Source organism: Scardinius erythrophthalmus (genome assembly GCF_964197995.2).
Source record: "Scardinius erythrophthalmus genome assembly, chromosome: 1".
NCBI classification, from domain to species: domain Eukaryota; kingdom Metazoa; phylum Chordata; class Actinopteri; order Cypriniformes; family Leuciscidae; genus Scardinius; species Scardinius erythrophthalmus.
The window spans coordinates 66,725,020-66,742,591 of NC_138221.1; the positions used below are offsets into that span (position 1 = coordinate 66,725,020).

The 17,572-nt window shown below is 40.3% G+C and overlaps 1 protein-coding gene across 1 annotated transcript in view; it reads right to left on the reverse strand.

The window, feature by feature from the left end:
• Window positions 1-2,755: 2,755 nt before the first annotated feature.
• Window positions 2,756-17,572, reverse strand: part of LOC308687913 (uncharacterized protein) — a 36,269-nt gene continuing 21,452 nt past the window's right edge. Inside the window, exons 6-8 of the mRNA XM_081360736.1 lie at window positions 7,476-7,649; window positions 4,963-5,018; window positions 2,756-4,887 (exon numbers count right to left, since the gene is read on the reverse strand). Of these exons, the coding sequence (XP_081216862.1) occupies window positions 4,331-4,887; window positions 4,963-5,018; window positions 7,476-7,649 (787 nt within the window). The 3' untranslated portion in view covers window positions 2,756-4,330. The remainder of the gene's footprint in view (window positions 4,888-4,962; window positions 5,019-7,475; window positions 7,650-17,572) is intronic.

Consider the following 17,572-nt stretch of genomic DNA (forward strand, 5'->3'; position numbering starts at 1 on the left):
GCTGTGGTATTTGTATAGGGTGTGAATTCTGTATAGAAGATGTGTAGATTTTTGGTACAGCGTGTGGATTTTGTAAGAGGTAAAGGAATTTCAATGGGGTGTGAATTTTTTTCTAAAATTGTATTATTTTTTTATTATTACACAATACTTTTTCTGACTTTTTTTAATCTTGCCCCTGACAAATAACCCAAATTACAAAAAAATACTAAAACTAACACTAAAACTAATAAAAACTAAACTAAAACTAAGCATTTTCAAAAAATAAAAACTAAACTAGCAAACCCACTTTAAAAACTAATTAAAACTAAACTGAATTTGAAAACAAAAAGTCAAAACGAAATAAAAATAAAAACTAATGAAAAATGCAAAACTATAATAACCCTGGAGAGAGAGGCTCTATGGCCCCTTCGTTCAATAGTTTCACCACTTCAGCTCGAAGTAAATGTGCTACTTCTGTTTTTACCGTAGTCTCGACGCGCGCCGTATAGCGGCGAGGGCGTCGGCGAAACTGCAGCGAATAGCCTCTTTTTATAATGTTTAGCACCCACTTCGAAACCCCAGGCAGCTTTGCCCATGCATCTGCATGAATAGCTAGGGGTTGAATACGAAGCGTGCTCCGTTCGCTCAGCGATGGAGAGGCTTCGGTGTGCTGTAACAAAAGCGTCGCGCTTGTGACATTTGAGGCAGGGGCGCGCTGATAACAGCGGGGTCAACCCAACCCAATCCTCTGCGGCGGTCAACCGAGAGGGGGAGGGCTGGGCGAGTCCCGTAGGAACTGTCATGTCTGTGCGTGGATGTGGGCGCGGGATAGCGGGCACATTTACCACACCGAAAGAATTGTTCGCTTTAGTGAAGCGAATGCACGTTGGTTTCGTTTTTACAGAAACCGTGAGACATGCATAATGTAGTGTTTGTGGGCACTGGGTAGTGGGCACATTTACCACGTTTGATGCGCAATCGATCTGAGTCGATTTTATGTGCGCGAGCCCTGTGTGACGGGCTGTGCTTGTGTATAGAGATGGGCACTGGGCAGTGGGCATTCTTTCTACACAAAACACCATCGGCTGTGGCCGGGACACCAGAAAATTCACTCTTATGGGATTTATCTGGGTAGCCGTAAAAGTAGCGTTTGTGTGCAGGCAAGCATGCTGCGACTTGTTCACTGCAGAATACACTGGAACAGTCACATTTACTGGAACTGAACGAGCAAGAAGTTGCCATAGAAACAGAGAGCGTCAACATGCTGGCGTTTATTTGCAGGCCTGCGTGCATTACAACAGGCTCGTTCACTGCAATATTGACATTTCCAGTCGCCTGAATTTCAGAGGGGAATGAGAAATGTATGAGAAATGGAGGTCGGTCCGTCCGCAGTGGGACCAGGAACACTCTCTTTTCTCCTTACGCCAGTGACGCACGGAAAACCATAGAAACGGTGTTTGGGTGCAGGCGAGCGGGTTGTACAACGCGCTCGTTGGCTGCGGAAAACCTAAGATTCCGCCACTGAGCCACAGGGGGGGAACACAAAGGCTTTCAAGAGAGCGTCAGCATGTTTTCTTCGGCGTTTGCTTGCAGGCGTGCTTGTATTAAAACAAGCTTGTTTGCTGCAATATTGATATTTCCAGTCGCCTGATCAGGGAACTGAGAAATGTATGAGAAATTGAGGTCAGTCCATCCTCGGCGGGACTAAAAACACTCCTTTCGCCGGTGAGTGACGCATGAATGGGGCGCAGAGGCAGGGTAGCTTTCTTATAACGTAAAGAAAAACTAACGCCGACCGTCCGCTTCCAGCCTCCTTTGTGAACGGCGCAGTTTGCGCGGCTTGAACAGAGGGAGAGAGAAAGCTAGCCCCGTGACCGTCCGCTCCTGACATCCCCTGTGAGCGGCGCGGTTTGCGCGGCTTGAACAGAGGGAGAACAGGTATCGTCCCCCAAGCAGGCAAGGCAATCGGGCGAACCGGCGAGCTTTGCGGGTTGGGGGGGGGGGGGGCGGGGGGCGGAGGAGCAGTCTCGGAGAAGGATGCCAGGTGAGTCCTAAGAGTCACCATAGGCAGTAACTAGCTTGCAGTGAGGGCAGTCGCCGTCAGCGAGCGCGAGAGCTGCGTGATCCTCAGGAAAGAGGCGTCTTCAAAAAGACGCCCGGCTCTTTTAGTGCAATGAGAGTGTGTGTCGCGGCGGCGAGCACACACACATACATAAACACAGTAGCAGAGAAAGGATAAAACGCCAGATAGGGCAGCAGGAAGGCAAGGAAGGCGGCGCGGCCAGCGACTTCAGTGACTCGTCCCGCTGAAGGTGCTCTTTCTCAGACGGCGCGGCTTCTCTCCAGCTCCAGCTTCGCTTGAAGGATGAAAAACCAGATAATAGCTGCCTGCGAGCGGTATTTATAGGCCTAGACCACGCCCGTTTCGGCGGGATGTGACGCAGCGGGCGCGAAGCACCCTCATTGGGTCTGGCGTCACGCCAGGCCTCGCTCGATAGGCTGCCGCAGTTGCCGCAGAACAGCCAATAGGCGCGCGAGCTGCCTCACCTATGTCTGTATGCTGCCGCAACGCGTTTTGCATTATTACAAAATTAAGGATAATTTTTGGCTTCAATATCTCGCGGAAAAAGGATTTTCCCCCTAGCGTAAGATATCTTACGCAGTACGAGAGACCTCTCGTAAGAGAACCTAAAGATGCTATGTGAAAGTTTGAAACAGAAAATAGTGGTTTTCATCTTGCCACTTTCTTGGTAAAGAAAACACATTTTTACTCAAATTAATTTAAATAAATTTATCACGTTCTGGAACCAAACTATAATATTCAGAAGTAAACAGTGTAGCTGACAGAGTGTTTATGTCAGAATGTTTATTTTTAAACCACAACCTTCTAAAAATGACATATTTAACGATATCTTTAGCATTTCTCATCCAAACAACGTCAAACTTGGCACTGCACTTACTCGTGCCCGTGGCAAGACACCTGTAAAATTTGAAATCCATCAGACTAACGGTTCGAGAGATATGTGGTTAACAGACACACACACAGACAGACAGACAGACGTTTCTGTAATTTATAGATAGATAGATATATAGATATAGATATATATGGTATTATCACGATATTGAAATAAGTGTTTTCAAACAATAACAGGTTTTATATTTTTTTCTTAAAACAAAAAGAACTCTAATTTAAATCCAATAAAGTAATACACACAAAAACTGCATAAACAAATGTTTTAAACTGATTCAAGTGTTATAAAGAATTTTAAAGAACAATAGGTAACACTTTACAGTAAGGTAAAGTCAGTTAATGCATTAACAATGAGCAATAGCTACATTTGTTACCATGGTTATTCTTTGATAACATTAGTTTAAAAAAATACAACTGATCATTTGTTCATGTTAGCTCAGGCCCATTAAATCATTGAATTTAATAATGTGTTATTAAATGTTGAAATTAACATAAACCAAGATTAATAACTGCTTTAGAAGTATTGTCCATTGTCAGTTTATGTTAACTAGTTAATTAACTAATAAAGCCTTATTGTAAAGTGTTACCCCACAAAGAAATACACTGAAATGTGAGCTTTATTAACAGCACTGAGCAGAATGGAGAATACGGATGAGTATGCAGTTCAAATAGACTTTGAATAATGAGTAAACCTTAGTAATGAAGACTTTCCTTGTTTTACAGGTGCAGGAGATCATGGATAGCTGGACGGATGGCTGGATGGACGCACACACCTCTTCGTGTTTGGTGAGTATGCAGAATGATACTCACCAAGTATCATATTATGCAGGTAAGCAGTTCACTTCATAAAAACAAGACCTGACAATGATGTGAGACGAGGTGTGTGCTTTTGTAGCTGGCTTGATGATGGTGCAGAATCAGATGAGGTGCAGGTGTGAGTGTTTAGTCTGATAAAGGTGTGCTGTGTGAATGGCTGATGTGACAGCCTGGCAGATCCGTGACATTACCGAACAATAATAAAGAATCAGACCATTTGCAATCAATGTGTAGGGCAGGGGTTCTCAACTATTTTCCTGCAGAGTTTAGCACCAACCTTGATCAAACTCACCTGATTATTGATCTTATGGGGAAATTTTTTTGGTCCCCACGAGGAAAACAACTTGTAAATCATACTAAATGTGTGTTGTTGTTGTTGTTGTTGTTTTTTTAATCGTAAAAATGCAGAACGTTTTCTGTAATGGTAGGTTTCAGATTAGGGGATATAATTTGTACAGTAAAACAAATCCCCATAAACATGAAAACACAACGTGTGTGTGTGTGTGTGTGTGTGTGTGTGTGTGTGTGTGTGTGTGTGTGTGTGTGTGTGTGTGTGTGTGTGTGTCAGTCAGGGTGTGTTTGTTGTTTAATGTGACACAGAGACACTGAAGAGTTTGAATAAGGAAGTGTAAATCCAGCATAAAGTGGTTCAGTGAATGTGTGTGTGAATGTGTGTAAGTGTGTGAGTGTGTGTGTGTCAGAGACGCTGTAGAAGGACAGAGTGCCGGCCGACACGTCCACAAACACTCCTACTCTCTTACAGGATCCTGAACCAGCAGAAACAGCAGTGGAGTTACTATTGTGACGGACAGTGAGTCTGTGATAAGAGCGGCTCAGACTCCAGGACTTCTCATTATATCCAAACACACAGTCACGACTCTCTCCTTTCCTCTCGATTCCTTTATATGACACTGATATTTCAGGATAATCTCCACTCCATTCAGACTCCCAGTAACAGCGTCCAGTCAGACTCTCTCCACACAGAACCTGATGAACATCAAATCTCTCTGGATGATCAGGATACGACTGACTCTCTCTCACACGCGTCACCTTTCTGTTCTCCTCAGACAGAACGAGATCAGTGTGTGCTGTGTTTGGATCCAGTGTGAGATCAACGGCATCTGAACACAAGAACACACACATTACAACAGCAACATTTACAACAACACACACTAAAACTGTGTTTGAGGACTTACATCTGTGTAGTCTTGATGTCATCATGAACTCTTTAACTTCTGAACCGTGATCCACACTAGAAAACACATACACACACACAGTTGACATTGGCTTGCATCGAGGGACAAATGAATATTATTCCTACAGTATATCAATATTTTAACAAATATAAAATAACCTTAAGTAATGTCTCTTATTTTGAATGGAGATGTTGGAGCGGTTTTGGTGACTATAAGTGAAACGGAATCTGGTATTTAATTGGTAATAAGAATTTTTATTGTTTATTTGTTTTTCTTGGTTTGATTTATTAGTGTTTTGTAAATTAAAGTGCTTTTAAAAGTCAAAGTCTCTCTCTCTCTCTCTCACACACACTCTCTCAATCACTCTCTCTCTCTCATCTCTCTCACACACACACTCACTCACTCTCTCTCACACACACACACACACACACACACACACAATCAATCTCTCTCTCTCTCTCTCTCTCTCTCACACACACACACACACTCACTCACTCTCTCTATCCCACACACACTCTCTCTCACTCTCAATCTCTTTGTTTTGTACATGAACAGTTCACGTCTGGCTTGTTGTGTCCAGACTGAACTATTGTAAAGCTCTTTTGTCTATCAGTGGATATATTAGGGATCCGCTGACAGACGCCTGCTTTCAAACGCTCCCGTGTAGCCAATCAGAGACATATATATTGAGAGCATTAACACAATGGCCAATCAGAGACATATATATTGAGAGCATGAACACAATGGCCAATCAGAGACATATATACTGAGAGCATGAACACAATGGCCAATCAGAGACATATATATTGAGAGCATGAACACAATGGCCAATCAGAGACATATATACTGAGAGCATGAACACAATGGCCAATCAGAGACATATATATTGAGAGCATGAACACAGAGGTGTTTAAGAATTCGTTCAACAGCGCTCAAAATGCTAGAGGGAAATGCTGGTATCGTATGGTCATATTTTTTTTTTATTTCTTTTGACAACATTAGCCCTTATTTACGAATATTTTGTTAAAGTTTTTAATAAAACTGCTTTAAATGTGAGAAGTGATACAGTATGAAGGGAAAAGCTTGGATGGTAAAAACTAGTCTAAAAACTGCTTTACAAAACAACAATTGTGACTGTTATAACACCTGATGTACTCGTTACATCATAAGAAGAATGGCATCTACGCTAATGTTAGTCTTTCTGTTTATTCCAAGGTTTACTGTAGTCAGCCGGATCCGAGCCGTATCCAGATCAGATGGTGGACCTGCGGCTAGACACGACCATAACGCATCTCTGAAGTATTAGCAGAGATTGTGTCACTTGTGTAGATATTATCCTCAGATTTGAAATGAAGCATGACCACAATTGTGGCTACACTTTAGTTGTGGTTATAAGTTGCAATACTACATTCATATAATATTTTTATACATTTAATAAATATATTCTTAATATTTGTTGTTTTTGTTTTTATGTTTGAGCTTATATATCTCAATATTAATAACAGTCTGATTAATTTTGAGTCTTGAACTGTAAACTCTCAAGGGTTGGCTTTCTAAATATATGTTGGTTATGTGTCTATTCAGAATGACTTATGAGCAGAAACCTTTTTATTTGGGGTATGCATCACTTGCCAAAATTGGGGCTGACTGGTAAGGGGTTAAAGAGTATGATGGGCAATGAAGGAGGAAGATACACTTTCTATGTCTATGTGAGGTTTCTACAGCTTCTATAGCAGGGTTCCTCAAACTCGGACCTGGAGGGCCACTGTCCTGCACAGTTTAGCTCCAACCCTGATCAAACACACCTAGCTGTGAGTTTCTAGTGATCCTGAAGACATTGATTAGCTTGCTCAGGTGTGTTTGATCAGTGTTGGAGCTAAACTCTGCAGAACAGCGGCCCTCCAGGACCAAGTTTGAGGAACCCTGTTCTATATTATCAGAGTCTGTACATTATTTTCTCAACTAAACATCTCAACTAAACTATCTGAACTAAAAACACTTTCAGAGAAAAATTCAGTCAATACACCAAATGACAAGGAAAATGTATTGTATCTGGGGTAAAATTGTCATTATGACATATGATGGGGTTTGATTTTCAGTTTGAACAGCTACAATAATTTTGACAGACATATTTGAACACCTAAACCTATTTGTTATTTAATTTAGTATTTTTGGTTTACGATCATATTTTTAATGAAGATATTGATCTGGCAGTGATCAGAAAAGGTGGTTGAGCTTTGATGGTAAATGCACTAAAGTTGGAGGGGCTTATATTTGTTATATTATTATCTACTGCCGAAGACCCTAGAGTTGTAAGTGAACTGTCCACAGGAATCTATTATAATTCTACCATTTAGAAAGTAAAAACCAAAGTTTTGACAGATGTGCACCAATGTTTGTTGACTCCAGAATCCTGGTTAATAAAGAAGTGTCTCTTGACAACCTCAAAAACTATTATAAACTCTCAGTCTCACATGCACACCAGACAGGATGATTGTTACTGGTCCACTTACTTGAGTTTGTCCAGTGCGCAGTCTGGATGGTTCATTGCTTCAGAGAGCAGCTTCAGTCCTGATTCTCCTGGGTGATTGTAGCTCAGATCCAGCTCTCTCAGGTGTGAAGGGTTTGAACTCAGAGCTGATGCCAGAGCAGCACAACCTTCTTCTGTCACCAAACAGCCAGATAATCTACAACAACAACAAGTGTTCATGTTAGTGTGTTTAAAAAATGTTTAAAAAAAATAACGTTTGTGGTGATACCAGTTACGTTTAACAGTCATATAGGGATAATAAGCTATTCATTGTGGAGAGTGCATGGTGAAGTGAATGTCCTACTTTAGAAAAATAACTTTTCCCGATATTTTCGGATTGGAGATGCATCCACTGTTCAAATTTCCCACAAACAAAGAGGACACTAATACGCATGTGCACAGCAAAAATCATAACTTGTGCTTGCTGCGAACGCAAGTTATTTAAGGTGTCTCAACTGTACCTATGTCTCAACTGTACACAGTCTACCAACATGTTTGATCAATTTAGCCTCTCAAATCAATGCCAATACTTTACTTAGCTACAATAAAATTCTATTTCAAATTGAATTTGAAAATTCAAATTCAAGCATATCACACAGACAGTTAGTTTAATGTTTATTTATTAAACCACAGTGAGTAACATTTTTTGAAATACTGAGGCAGGCGCAGGCTGCTTGCAACAGCGCTTGCAAACGAAATGAGCAATAGTCAATCTAAACAAACTTGCAGGTTATCTTACCTCAAAAATGCACCACAGAACATGGCCATTCTTTTTTCCCGTAGTTTCCAACAGTTAAACGAAAATAAAGTCCAATCAAACGAAAAGTTAGAACAGTCTCTTACAGAGCAGCGTGGAGAAAAAGAATAGCATCCACAGTGGAAGATTTTAACCCAGTCCTCTCTTCTATCACTCGCGATTTTTCTCTTAATATTTTCCATTATTTGCACATGAGGTGAATCGTTGGTTCCGCTGACGGGAAACCTTCTGTGTGTGTGCGTGCGTGTGTGCGTGCGACTGTCATGTCAATCATATGTCAGTGTAATTATAAGATTATGAAAGTTATGAGGTTATTAAATGCAGGGTTCCCACACCTTGGTTAACTTCAAATTCAAGGACCTTTCAAGGACTTTCCAGGTCCAATACCCTCAAATTCAAGGACTTAATGCGGGGACACATTTGTTGTGTCCAACAACAAACGTTGAGGTACCATGGTAGTTTCATGCGCCCGTGAACGTCATGGCAATGTACAACACAAAGTAGCCTACCTCATGCGGAAAAACTTAACGTATCCAAGGTTTTTCCTGGCTCAAAATAAGGTGGAGGTGGTAAAATCCTAGTAATGTATTTTAATAATAAGATAATTAAATGAGTATTTTTTGTAGATCATCATATAGCCTAATGTGTTTCCCACATTATTTTTGTGGGTGGAGTTGGTACCTCTAGGGGGGTCTGGGGGCATGCCCCCCCGGTAAGAAAATTTTGTACATTTTAAAGATAAATTCATTAATCTGGTGCACTCTGAGTCACCCGAATCCACTGTTAAAAATAAATAATGCACCCGCAAACCGCCCATATTCTTTGATTTAGATATCTGCATCTGATCATCACATTACAATTATCCAAATTCTCAGTGTTAAGCATGATATGTTAACATATCACACTGAAGTAGGCTGATTAAAAATAAACATTTATTTAAAATAAAAGTTTTTCTTTTGGCAAAATTACATTTCCTTAATAGCCTAAACAGAGGCTTTTCTCCATTCAAACTTAAATTGTCAATGTTTCATTACATCACTGTTTGAAAACACTAATTTTTTTGTACCTTTTATAAAGGGCATTTTACCCTAATTTTATTAAATGTATGCTCCATCTTTCATTTCAAATTCTTAAATGTGATCAATATATTCAATTAAAATAATAAGACACTATGCTGTTACCAATCAAATTAAATAATTTACATTGAAAATGTATAACTGTATTAAATTAGATTTAAAATATTTTTGAATATACAAATAAGGAATGTTGAAAAGAATGATACTTTATGAAACTAAACCGCCAGTAGGAGGCGGCAGGCGGCCGTCTTAATGAGCGAGTCATTGAGTCATTCATTCAAACGATTCGAACAAACGGCTGATTTATTCAGAATGAGGCAGTTTATGAATGGGTAACTGAATCTTTGACTCAACCGATTCGCTCAAAACGCTGAACCATTCAGTATAGCAAGTGTTGCTGTGAGATGCGCTATGGTTCTGCTGTGATCTTTGTTTGGAACTATTTTCGCTGCTGAAACAGAACAAAAACAGTCATTGCGTTCAAAATGTAAGTGACTTAATTTGAACTATTTGTTTATTGAACTGTTATGAAATCAGTCTCGGTTTCAATCTTGATGGCTCTCTGGTCGTGTGTAGCCTATAGCCTATACAAAATATTGTTTCTTAACTATAGTGTTATAAATAACTGCGCAAGCCTCAACAGCGCAACATTGTTACCATCAGTATAGGCCTATATTATTATCAACTATAGGCTATCAATCGCCACTTACATTAAATGAAATAAAACAGAATTAGTTATTTTGTATTTTTATACTAAAAATTGTTTTAATCAGGGCATTTGTCTGGTTGGGCAAGTAGCCTAGGCCTACAATTCTCTCTCACTTTCCCCTTCAAAAAAAGAAAAAAATACACGTGTCCCGGACACAGTCTATGGCCCCGGACAAGCGTTATTGTCGAGCCCTGATATGTTTTCCTTGATTGGTTTTCCCTGAAGAGAATTACGTTGTTGAAAACGAAAGTTCATTGCATTTTACCGTGATGAGAGTTCCGTGTCTTTATTAAACTCAACACATTATAATGATTTATCTGTCATCCACCCTCGATTAATTGGAATGGAATGTTTGTATTACTTGGCCCGCCCGACCCGCGATTAGCCGCACTATACAGTTTGAGAATAGACACAAGTGGTAACAACAACAGAACCATTACGGTGGAAAAAGTGTATCTGACCAGCAAAATAAATTCAAGCACTTTCAAGGACCTGTCTCTATGTATGATTATTTTCAAAAACTTTCCAGGGCCTTGAAAACATTTTTTCAGATTCACAAACTTTCAAGGATTTCAAGGACCCGTGGGAACCCTGTAAATGTCTTTCTATGTTTGTTTTTCTATCGTCGACGTCAACTTCTCATATTTTTTTTAATTAATGTCTAAAAATATAAAAAGGATAACCCAAAAAAGGCCCGAGGCCCGGCCCGCATGTGAACTATGACGTGAAAATTGGCCCGAAGCCCGGCCTTAGGGGCGTAAAAAAGTCGGGGCCCGTCGGGCTCGGGCTGAAATGCAGGGCTTTATGTGGCATCACTGTTTGATTGTACAGAAATACAAGCTTTTAAATTTTGATAGCTTTATTAAGTTCTCTTTTCTAAAACTGACTTTTAAATGTGCAAATAATCTAGCTCCAGCCGTACTTTGTCCTTTTGTGACAAAAATAAACACAAGGAGAGTGGCCACTAGGAGAGCAGTGGGTGGCAACTGCATAGCAGAGGGGCGCAAAACCACTTTCGGCCAGTCATGTTTTTCAGTGATAGAGACCCATTTTTCGAATGATTTACCAACTGAAATAAAAACACAAACCGAACTAAAAACATTTAATAGAAAGGTGAAACACTGGCTGAAGGAAAACGTGTGGCCGCCGAGTCAGTTTTGTTGTAATGTATTGTCTGTGCTACATGCCTGGCTGTTTGCGTATTTCTGCCAAGGTTCACCCCACGGGGCAGGGTCTGGGTAGGGGTGTGATGATAACCGCATCACCGCAATATCGCGGTAATGAGATGCCTACCGCGGTGTGAGGTCATCACCGCACTTTTTTTTTTTTTCTGAAAGTTACATGAGTGTATATGGTGTGTGATATGAACTATAAACACATTAAAGGGGGGGTGAAATGCTCATTTTCACTCAATCTCCTGTTAATCTTGAGTACCTATAGAGTAGTATTGCATCCTTCATATCTCCAAAAAGTCTTTAGTTTTATTATATTTATAAAAGAAAGATAGGCTGTACAGAGTCTTTCCGGAAAAAAACGAGCGGCTGGAGGCGGGCCGTGTGGGCGAAGCTAAAGCTGTGCTAACGCGCCGAGCTAACAATGCACAGAGACATTTGAAGCAGTTCTACTCACCGCCCGGTTCCAACGCAAGACCGCGAACCTTTATCATTGTGACTGCTCGATCCTTAAGCATTAGACGATCTGCAAATCCGTCGATCTGGGCTTTGTTTATAAAACAATCATCGTCGAAATGCAGGGAACAAACAGTCTTACACAACTCCGTTGATGCTCTGGAAAAACAAACTCCATCCACTGGTCCCTTAACGCTGGGTTCTTTGGGAATCTGTGCAGGGTTGTCTTGCCCTGGCAACCAAAAAAACACTTCTTTGGTGACATTGACTTCCCTAAAGCCGAGCAGAGCGCTTGGATGAGGTACTCCTTTCGCTCTCTTGCTCTGGTCTACGGATGCTCGCGCGCCCGCGGCTTTCCGGCACAAGTGCCCTTAGGACCCATATAAGGAAATTCCGCCCCAGCTGATGTCACGCAGACCCATACTCGAAAAAAACTTTCCGAAACTTGTGACAAACCGGAAGGACAATTTTTGGCACAGAAATACTCCTTCAAACGTACAATTTAATTTTTGAAACTTTGTCCATGTTCAGCATGGGAATCCAACTCTTTAACAGTGTAAAAAAACTCAGTATGCATGAAATAGCATTTCACACCCCCTTTAATCTTTGCTTATAATTTACTGTATTCCACGAGTCCTATGTTCAAGGGCTTCTGGAGAAAAAAAAAACGCTTCCTGCGCAAGGGAGGGACAGTCCATTAAAAATATGGGGGATTTATTTTTTGTGTGTGTCTGATTATTATTAATTAACTGCTAGGTTTCAGTACTTATGATGTTTACAGATAATGTTGTAAGGCTGCTGCCAGTATGTCTGGCCGACCCCTCGATGGAACAAAAGGTCCCCCTGGACATTAACACGAACTATCTCCTGCATATGTAACGGATTTCGAGACGCAGTTCACACTCCACACACACTATCTCCCCTTCATCCCCCCTCCTCCTCACCTGAAATACACTGAAAACCTATGCAATGTAAAGTATGTACAAGAAGTATCTATGCATGTTTGATATCATTTAAAGTGTCTCAGTGCGTCTGGTAAAATGGTCTCATTCTCCCAACCATAATAAAAAACTAAAAGAAGTTATAAAATATGAGAAAGTGATGTGCCCCTTAAAGGTGTTTCCCTCTCCCAAATCCTCCATTCAGACTGTACCTCCTGTATGTAAAACAAGAACCTATTCAAATACAAATTCTGATCTCCCAGTGTGAATCCCTGAATAGGGAACCAAAATCTAATTATAATGATAGACGGCCATTTGGTAAGAATATTGAATTATCTGGGTATATAAGGAAAAGGTGTAGAAAAGTTCCAGGAGTCTGTAGGTTGACTGCCCACACAACCGCATGTGTGCAATTTTTCGTTGCCAGGTAATAATCTTTACAAATTCTTCGATTCCTGAATTGTTGCTATGTTACAGTATGATTAACTGATGATTTTATTCTTGCGAATTGGATTTTGAATTATTGCTTCATTACCTGGTCAATAAATTGTAAACGTTTGATTTTATTCTGACTGACTCTGAGATTGTTTTTACTCTTATAGATTATAGGATCCGTATATTTCCACAAGCCTGCGCTAGACATTAGTGACGACTAATACTTGATTATCAGATTCAAGTGTACTTGAATGAGGGGGGCGAGTTATTTCCGTCCAGAATCAGCAAAGGCTGTTAGATCGACCTGGATTCGGGTGCGTTCCATAACCTCTGTTCTCATTTAAATGTTCCTTTAGATACGTGTACGTGGTTATACCACGGGCTTGACTAAAATAAAGCCATTTTAAGAAAAGTAAGTTGATCGACTAACGTCTTTTATGGTGGTCATGACCTCTACTAAAGTGAAACAATTTAATTAAGTTCCTGAGGTGGCATTCAAGGGGGCTATGTAAGTGTCTGTTATTTTGTACGTGTGAATACGGCAAATCTCAGATATTTAGCCAATTACCTCTGTTTTGAGAAATCAGACTGGCGAGATTGTGTCGTGCATCCGGAGAAGGACTGCTAAGCGATATAGTTTCAGCTCCCATGTTAAAAGGTTAGAGCTTGCACACTGCCTGCGTGACACGCGCGTCTCAGCCGTGCGGAAAACGCGTGCATGTTAGAAATAGAACCGACGCCTATTTTTCACGCGACACGCAAGCGTGTTGGAAGCAATTCCAAGCAAATACAATAGGAAAAGATGTTTATATGTCATTTTGACACAAATACATATTAATAAATAACATTTTGACGTTTGAAAGTCTCTAGGTTTTGACATAAATGCAGATATAAATGTAATTAAAAAAATAACATCGATTTACAAATATTGCACCTGTCAATACAGAACGAAATATTCTGTAGGATATTTTGTGTCAATACTGCCAACGTTGTCTTTGCTGCTATATTTATGTTTAACATGAAGCCTTCCACAACTCTCTCCCCATATGTCAAATATATCACCAATGAGGCTTATCATGTCACCTAGCAGCAGCAGCGCTGCGTCAGACACGTTTCTGGTGTGCAAAGACATAGAAAACGCCACACAGCTGCCACGCAACAGAAACACCACGCTCACGCTACGCAGCCAGTGTGTCGCCGGCCTTAGGTAGCGTTAAGCCTACAGCCTCAGGCCAGCAGCGACAGTTGGGAGTCTCCGAGGCCTTTGCGAGAGGTGCGAAGTACCAAAGAGGCAGCGATCAGTGGTGAGCACTTACTGACAGCGTGACTCGTTATTTGGTTGAAGAAATGGTGCCATTCCGTACCGTTGAGAAGCCAGCGTTCAAAGCCATGCTACAGGCATTTGATAAGCAATATGTACTTCCTGACCGAAAGTACTTTTCTCAAACAGCGATCCCTGAAAAGTATCTGTCAGTGAAGGACGCCATAATACAGGACTTAAAAGACGTTGATCATTCAGACTATTCGCTCTTTTATTTTGCACTTTAAAAAAGGTTGTTTATGTTTAGCCTAATTAATAGTTAATTATTAATATTTACAATTTAATATTAAATGTTAATTTGCTGTTAATAATAAAGAAAACTGCTTTATAATTATTAAAAAAGGTTGTTTAAGTTTAGCCTATTTAATAGTTAATTATTAATATTTACAATTTAATATAAATGTTCATTTATTTATTTGTTAATAAAGAACACTGCTTTATAATTATTCATTTCCATTGTCATTTACAAGCTTCATGCGTTCTTAATCGCGTCTGCAGTGTGTGACGCGGCCACAGGTGATTTTTGGATTTTTGGTTGTCGGTTAACCACCAAACCGCGAGATTTGTTGCTTCTTCACCGCGTTAAGAAAAAATCCCATACCGTCACAGCCCTAGGTCTGGGTATGGGACATAAACTTGTAGCGGCCCAGGCCCTCACTATCGGGGTGGGTAAGCAGGTGCGAGCGGCTGGGTGCTTGGGGCTTGTGTTGTTATGTGATGTGCTGTTTTGTGTAATGTGGTCACGATTCTGTGAAATGTTGATGTAATATATTAGTATACAATGTATTTGCTGCATGATTGTGTAACTCACATTATGTAGTTGTTTTAAAAATTCTATTTGGATTATCTTTTTAGAAAAGCCTGACCAGGGACTGGGGTTGCAAATTAGCCTATTGGCTAGAAACCTTTTATCCAACACATCTACACATATTGTTATGGCTTTGACTGTGATAATTATGTATGTAATAATGTGCGCTGCATTGTCCCTGACAAATAAACTAATAAATAAAATAAATGCTACAGCACCTGAGGGATCATCACCATCCACACCCAGATGAAAGTAATAATTTTATAAACATAATAAATAGCCTGTTACTTCTATCCAATAATCACAATAAGCTATGCATTTTGTTATTTTGATAAGAACAAGGTCTCAACTTTTAAATTAAAACAATAAATACCATTTTAACACATTTTGACACTTTAATGCATGTGACAGATCGCTATAGCCACATATCTGTTTAAGTGAAAACATGGAGCGCACCTGAACTGATTATGTCAGTATCTCTGCACCTGAACTGATCGCTGTACTACTAGATTGTCATGAATGCTACCACTGAAAATCCTCCTGTCTGCCACCGTAGGTCTCCCTCATCTGAGTATTAGCACTTCGACTACAAATCTCAGAACTCGCATACCTGGACTGATTGCACAAACATTTGTTCTCCATTTTATGGACTATTTAAGCATAAAATGGAGAACAAATCTCCCTGTGAATCTCCCTTGGCAGTGGCAGCGCTAGGATAGACACCCTCTGGGAACTGGTCACATCCATAGTACCACCACAGACATCGCTCTACAAGTTGGAATTCCACACACAGAGTAAACATGCTTCTACCTCATACGTTCCCCTCACAATCCACTCATCCTTTGTCTACCTTGTCTTCAGAGACACAATTACATACATCAATAACTGTCATTGTAATGAAGGTGGACTGGTTCTTAGGTAGATCTGGTCATCGCCATGGTGTGTCGGGTAAGGATACGGAGATAGGAACCCCATTTAAATGACTTTAGTGTCCATCAAGTTCACTGGTTACATTGGTAAGGATTGTTACTTTTGTGTGTGTTTATGTGTGTGGTCTAAACAAAGGAAAGGTGAAAAAATGGCAAATTAAGTGAGTTTAGAATAAACATGATAAAATTACCACATGTAAATTATCAGATAACATAGCAGATGTAAAGCTGTACTCAGCACTAGGGATGCAACGGTACACGGTAAAATACCGGACCGTTCGGTCAGCCCTGCACGGGACAATCTACCCTCGTGTCCCGCGGTACTTCGGTTTTGCCATTGAGTTCGCGCTGATCCTTTTATTTTTTGCTTTAGGCGCCGTTCACATATCGCGCCTAAAAACGCGTAGAAAACGCTAGGCGCGCCGCGTTTTCCTTTTTCCAAAGCGCCAGGGCGGTTGCGCTCCGGAGGCGTCGGTCGTTGCTAAAGCAACCATCAGCTGCGCTCTGGTTGGTTCTTGTCACGTGACCTACGGTTTGCTTGCGGCATTCTGAAAAGTTGAGAATTTTCTGCTGGGGACATCGTTAGTGCCAACCGGTCTCGCCTTGCACCAGACAGTGTTGATAGACTCATCTTTTTGCACAAGAATCTCTCAATAGTGGATGAGTAAATAACATTGCACTTTGTATCCTGAATGCAGTATTTTTTTTATTATATTATTTTGCTCTGCTTTTTTTTATTCAAAGCACAAGCTAATTTATGTTTGTTAAAGATAAAAATGCACTTTTTCTTTCACATTGATCACTTCATATACCAGTTATCAAGGTTTGGAATTGGGATCCACTTGAATATTTTGAGTGTTAATTTATTCCATACATTGATGTTCTTCCTATACTGTGACATTCTGTTTATGCTCATAAGAACAATAAAACATATTTTTGGGATGAAATAGCAGTCTCTTTCTACACAAAACATGTACCGAAACCGAACCGAGACCGTGGCCCAAAAACCGAGGTACGGACCGTACCGTGGGCTATCTGTACCGTTGCACCCCTACTCAGCACTGTAATACAATATACAAATAATGTGCATCCTTAAACTTGTTAGCGTTATGAACCGAATACACATGCATATGCATAGGTCAATATACAGTAAGTGTACATTTGACAGACTAATCACACTTATAAACTAACATTTGAATGAGGCAGAAATATGTCACAATGGCATTAACATGTTCACATAAGACGATTCTGAATATACTTATTCGGTTTAAAACGCTTATGTTTACACGCACATTTGCTTGTGCGGAGCAGCAGATCTTCCTCGCATCTGTTTATCTTACATATAAACAACTAATCGATAACTATAAGCGACTAATCGTAATCAGCAGCAACTGCAATATAAACAAGATGAATAAATACTTGCTTTTAGTCATTAACGCACAATTCTGGCAGGAATTAGGAAAAACAACACACAAA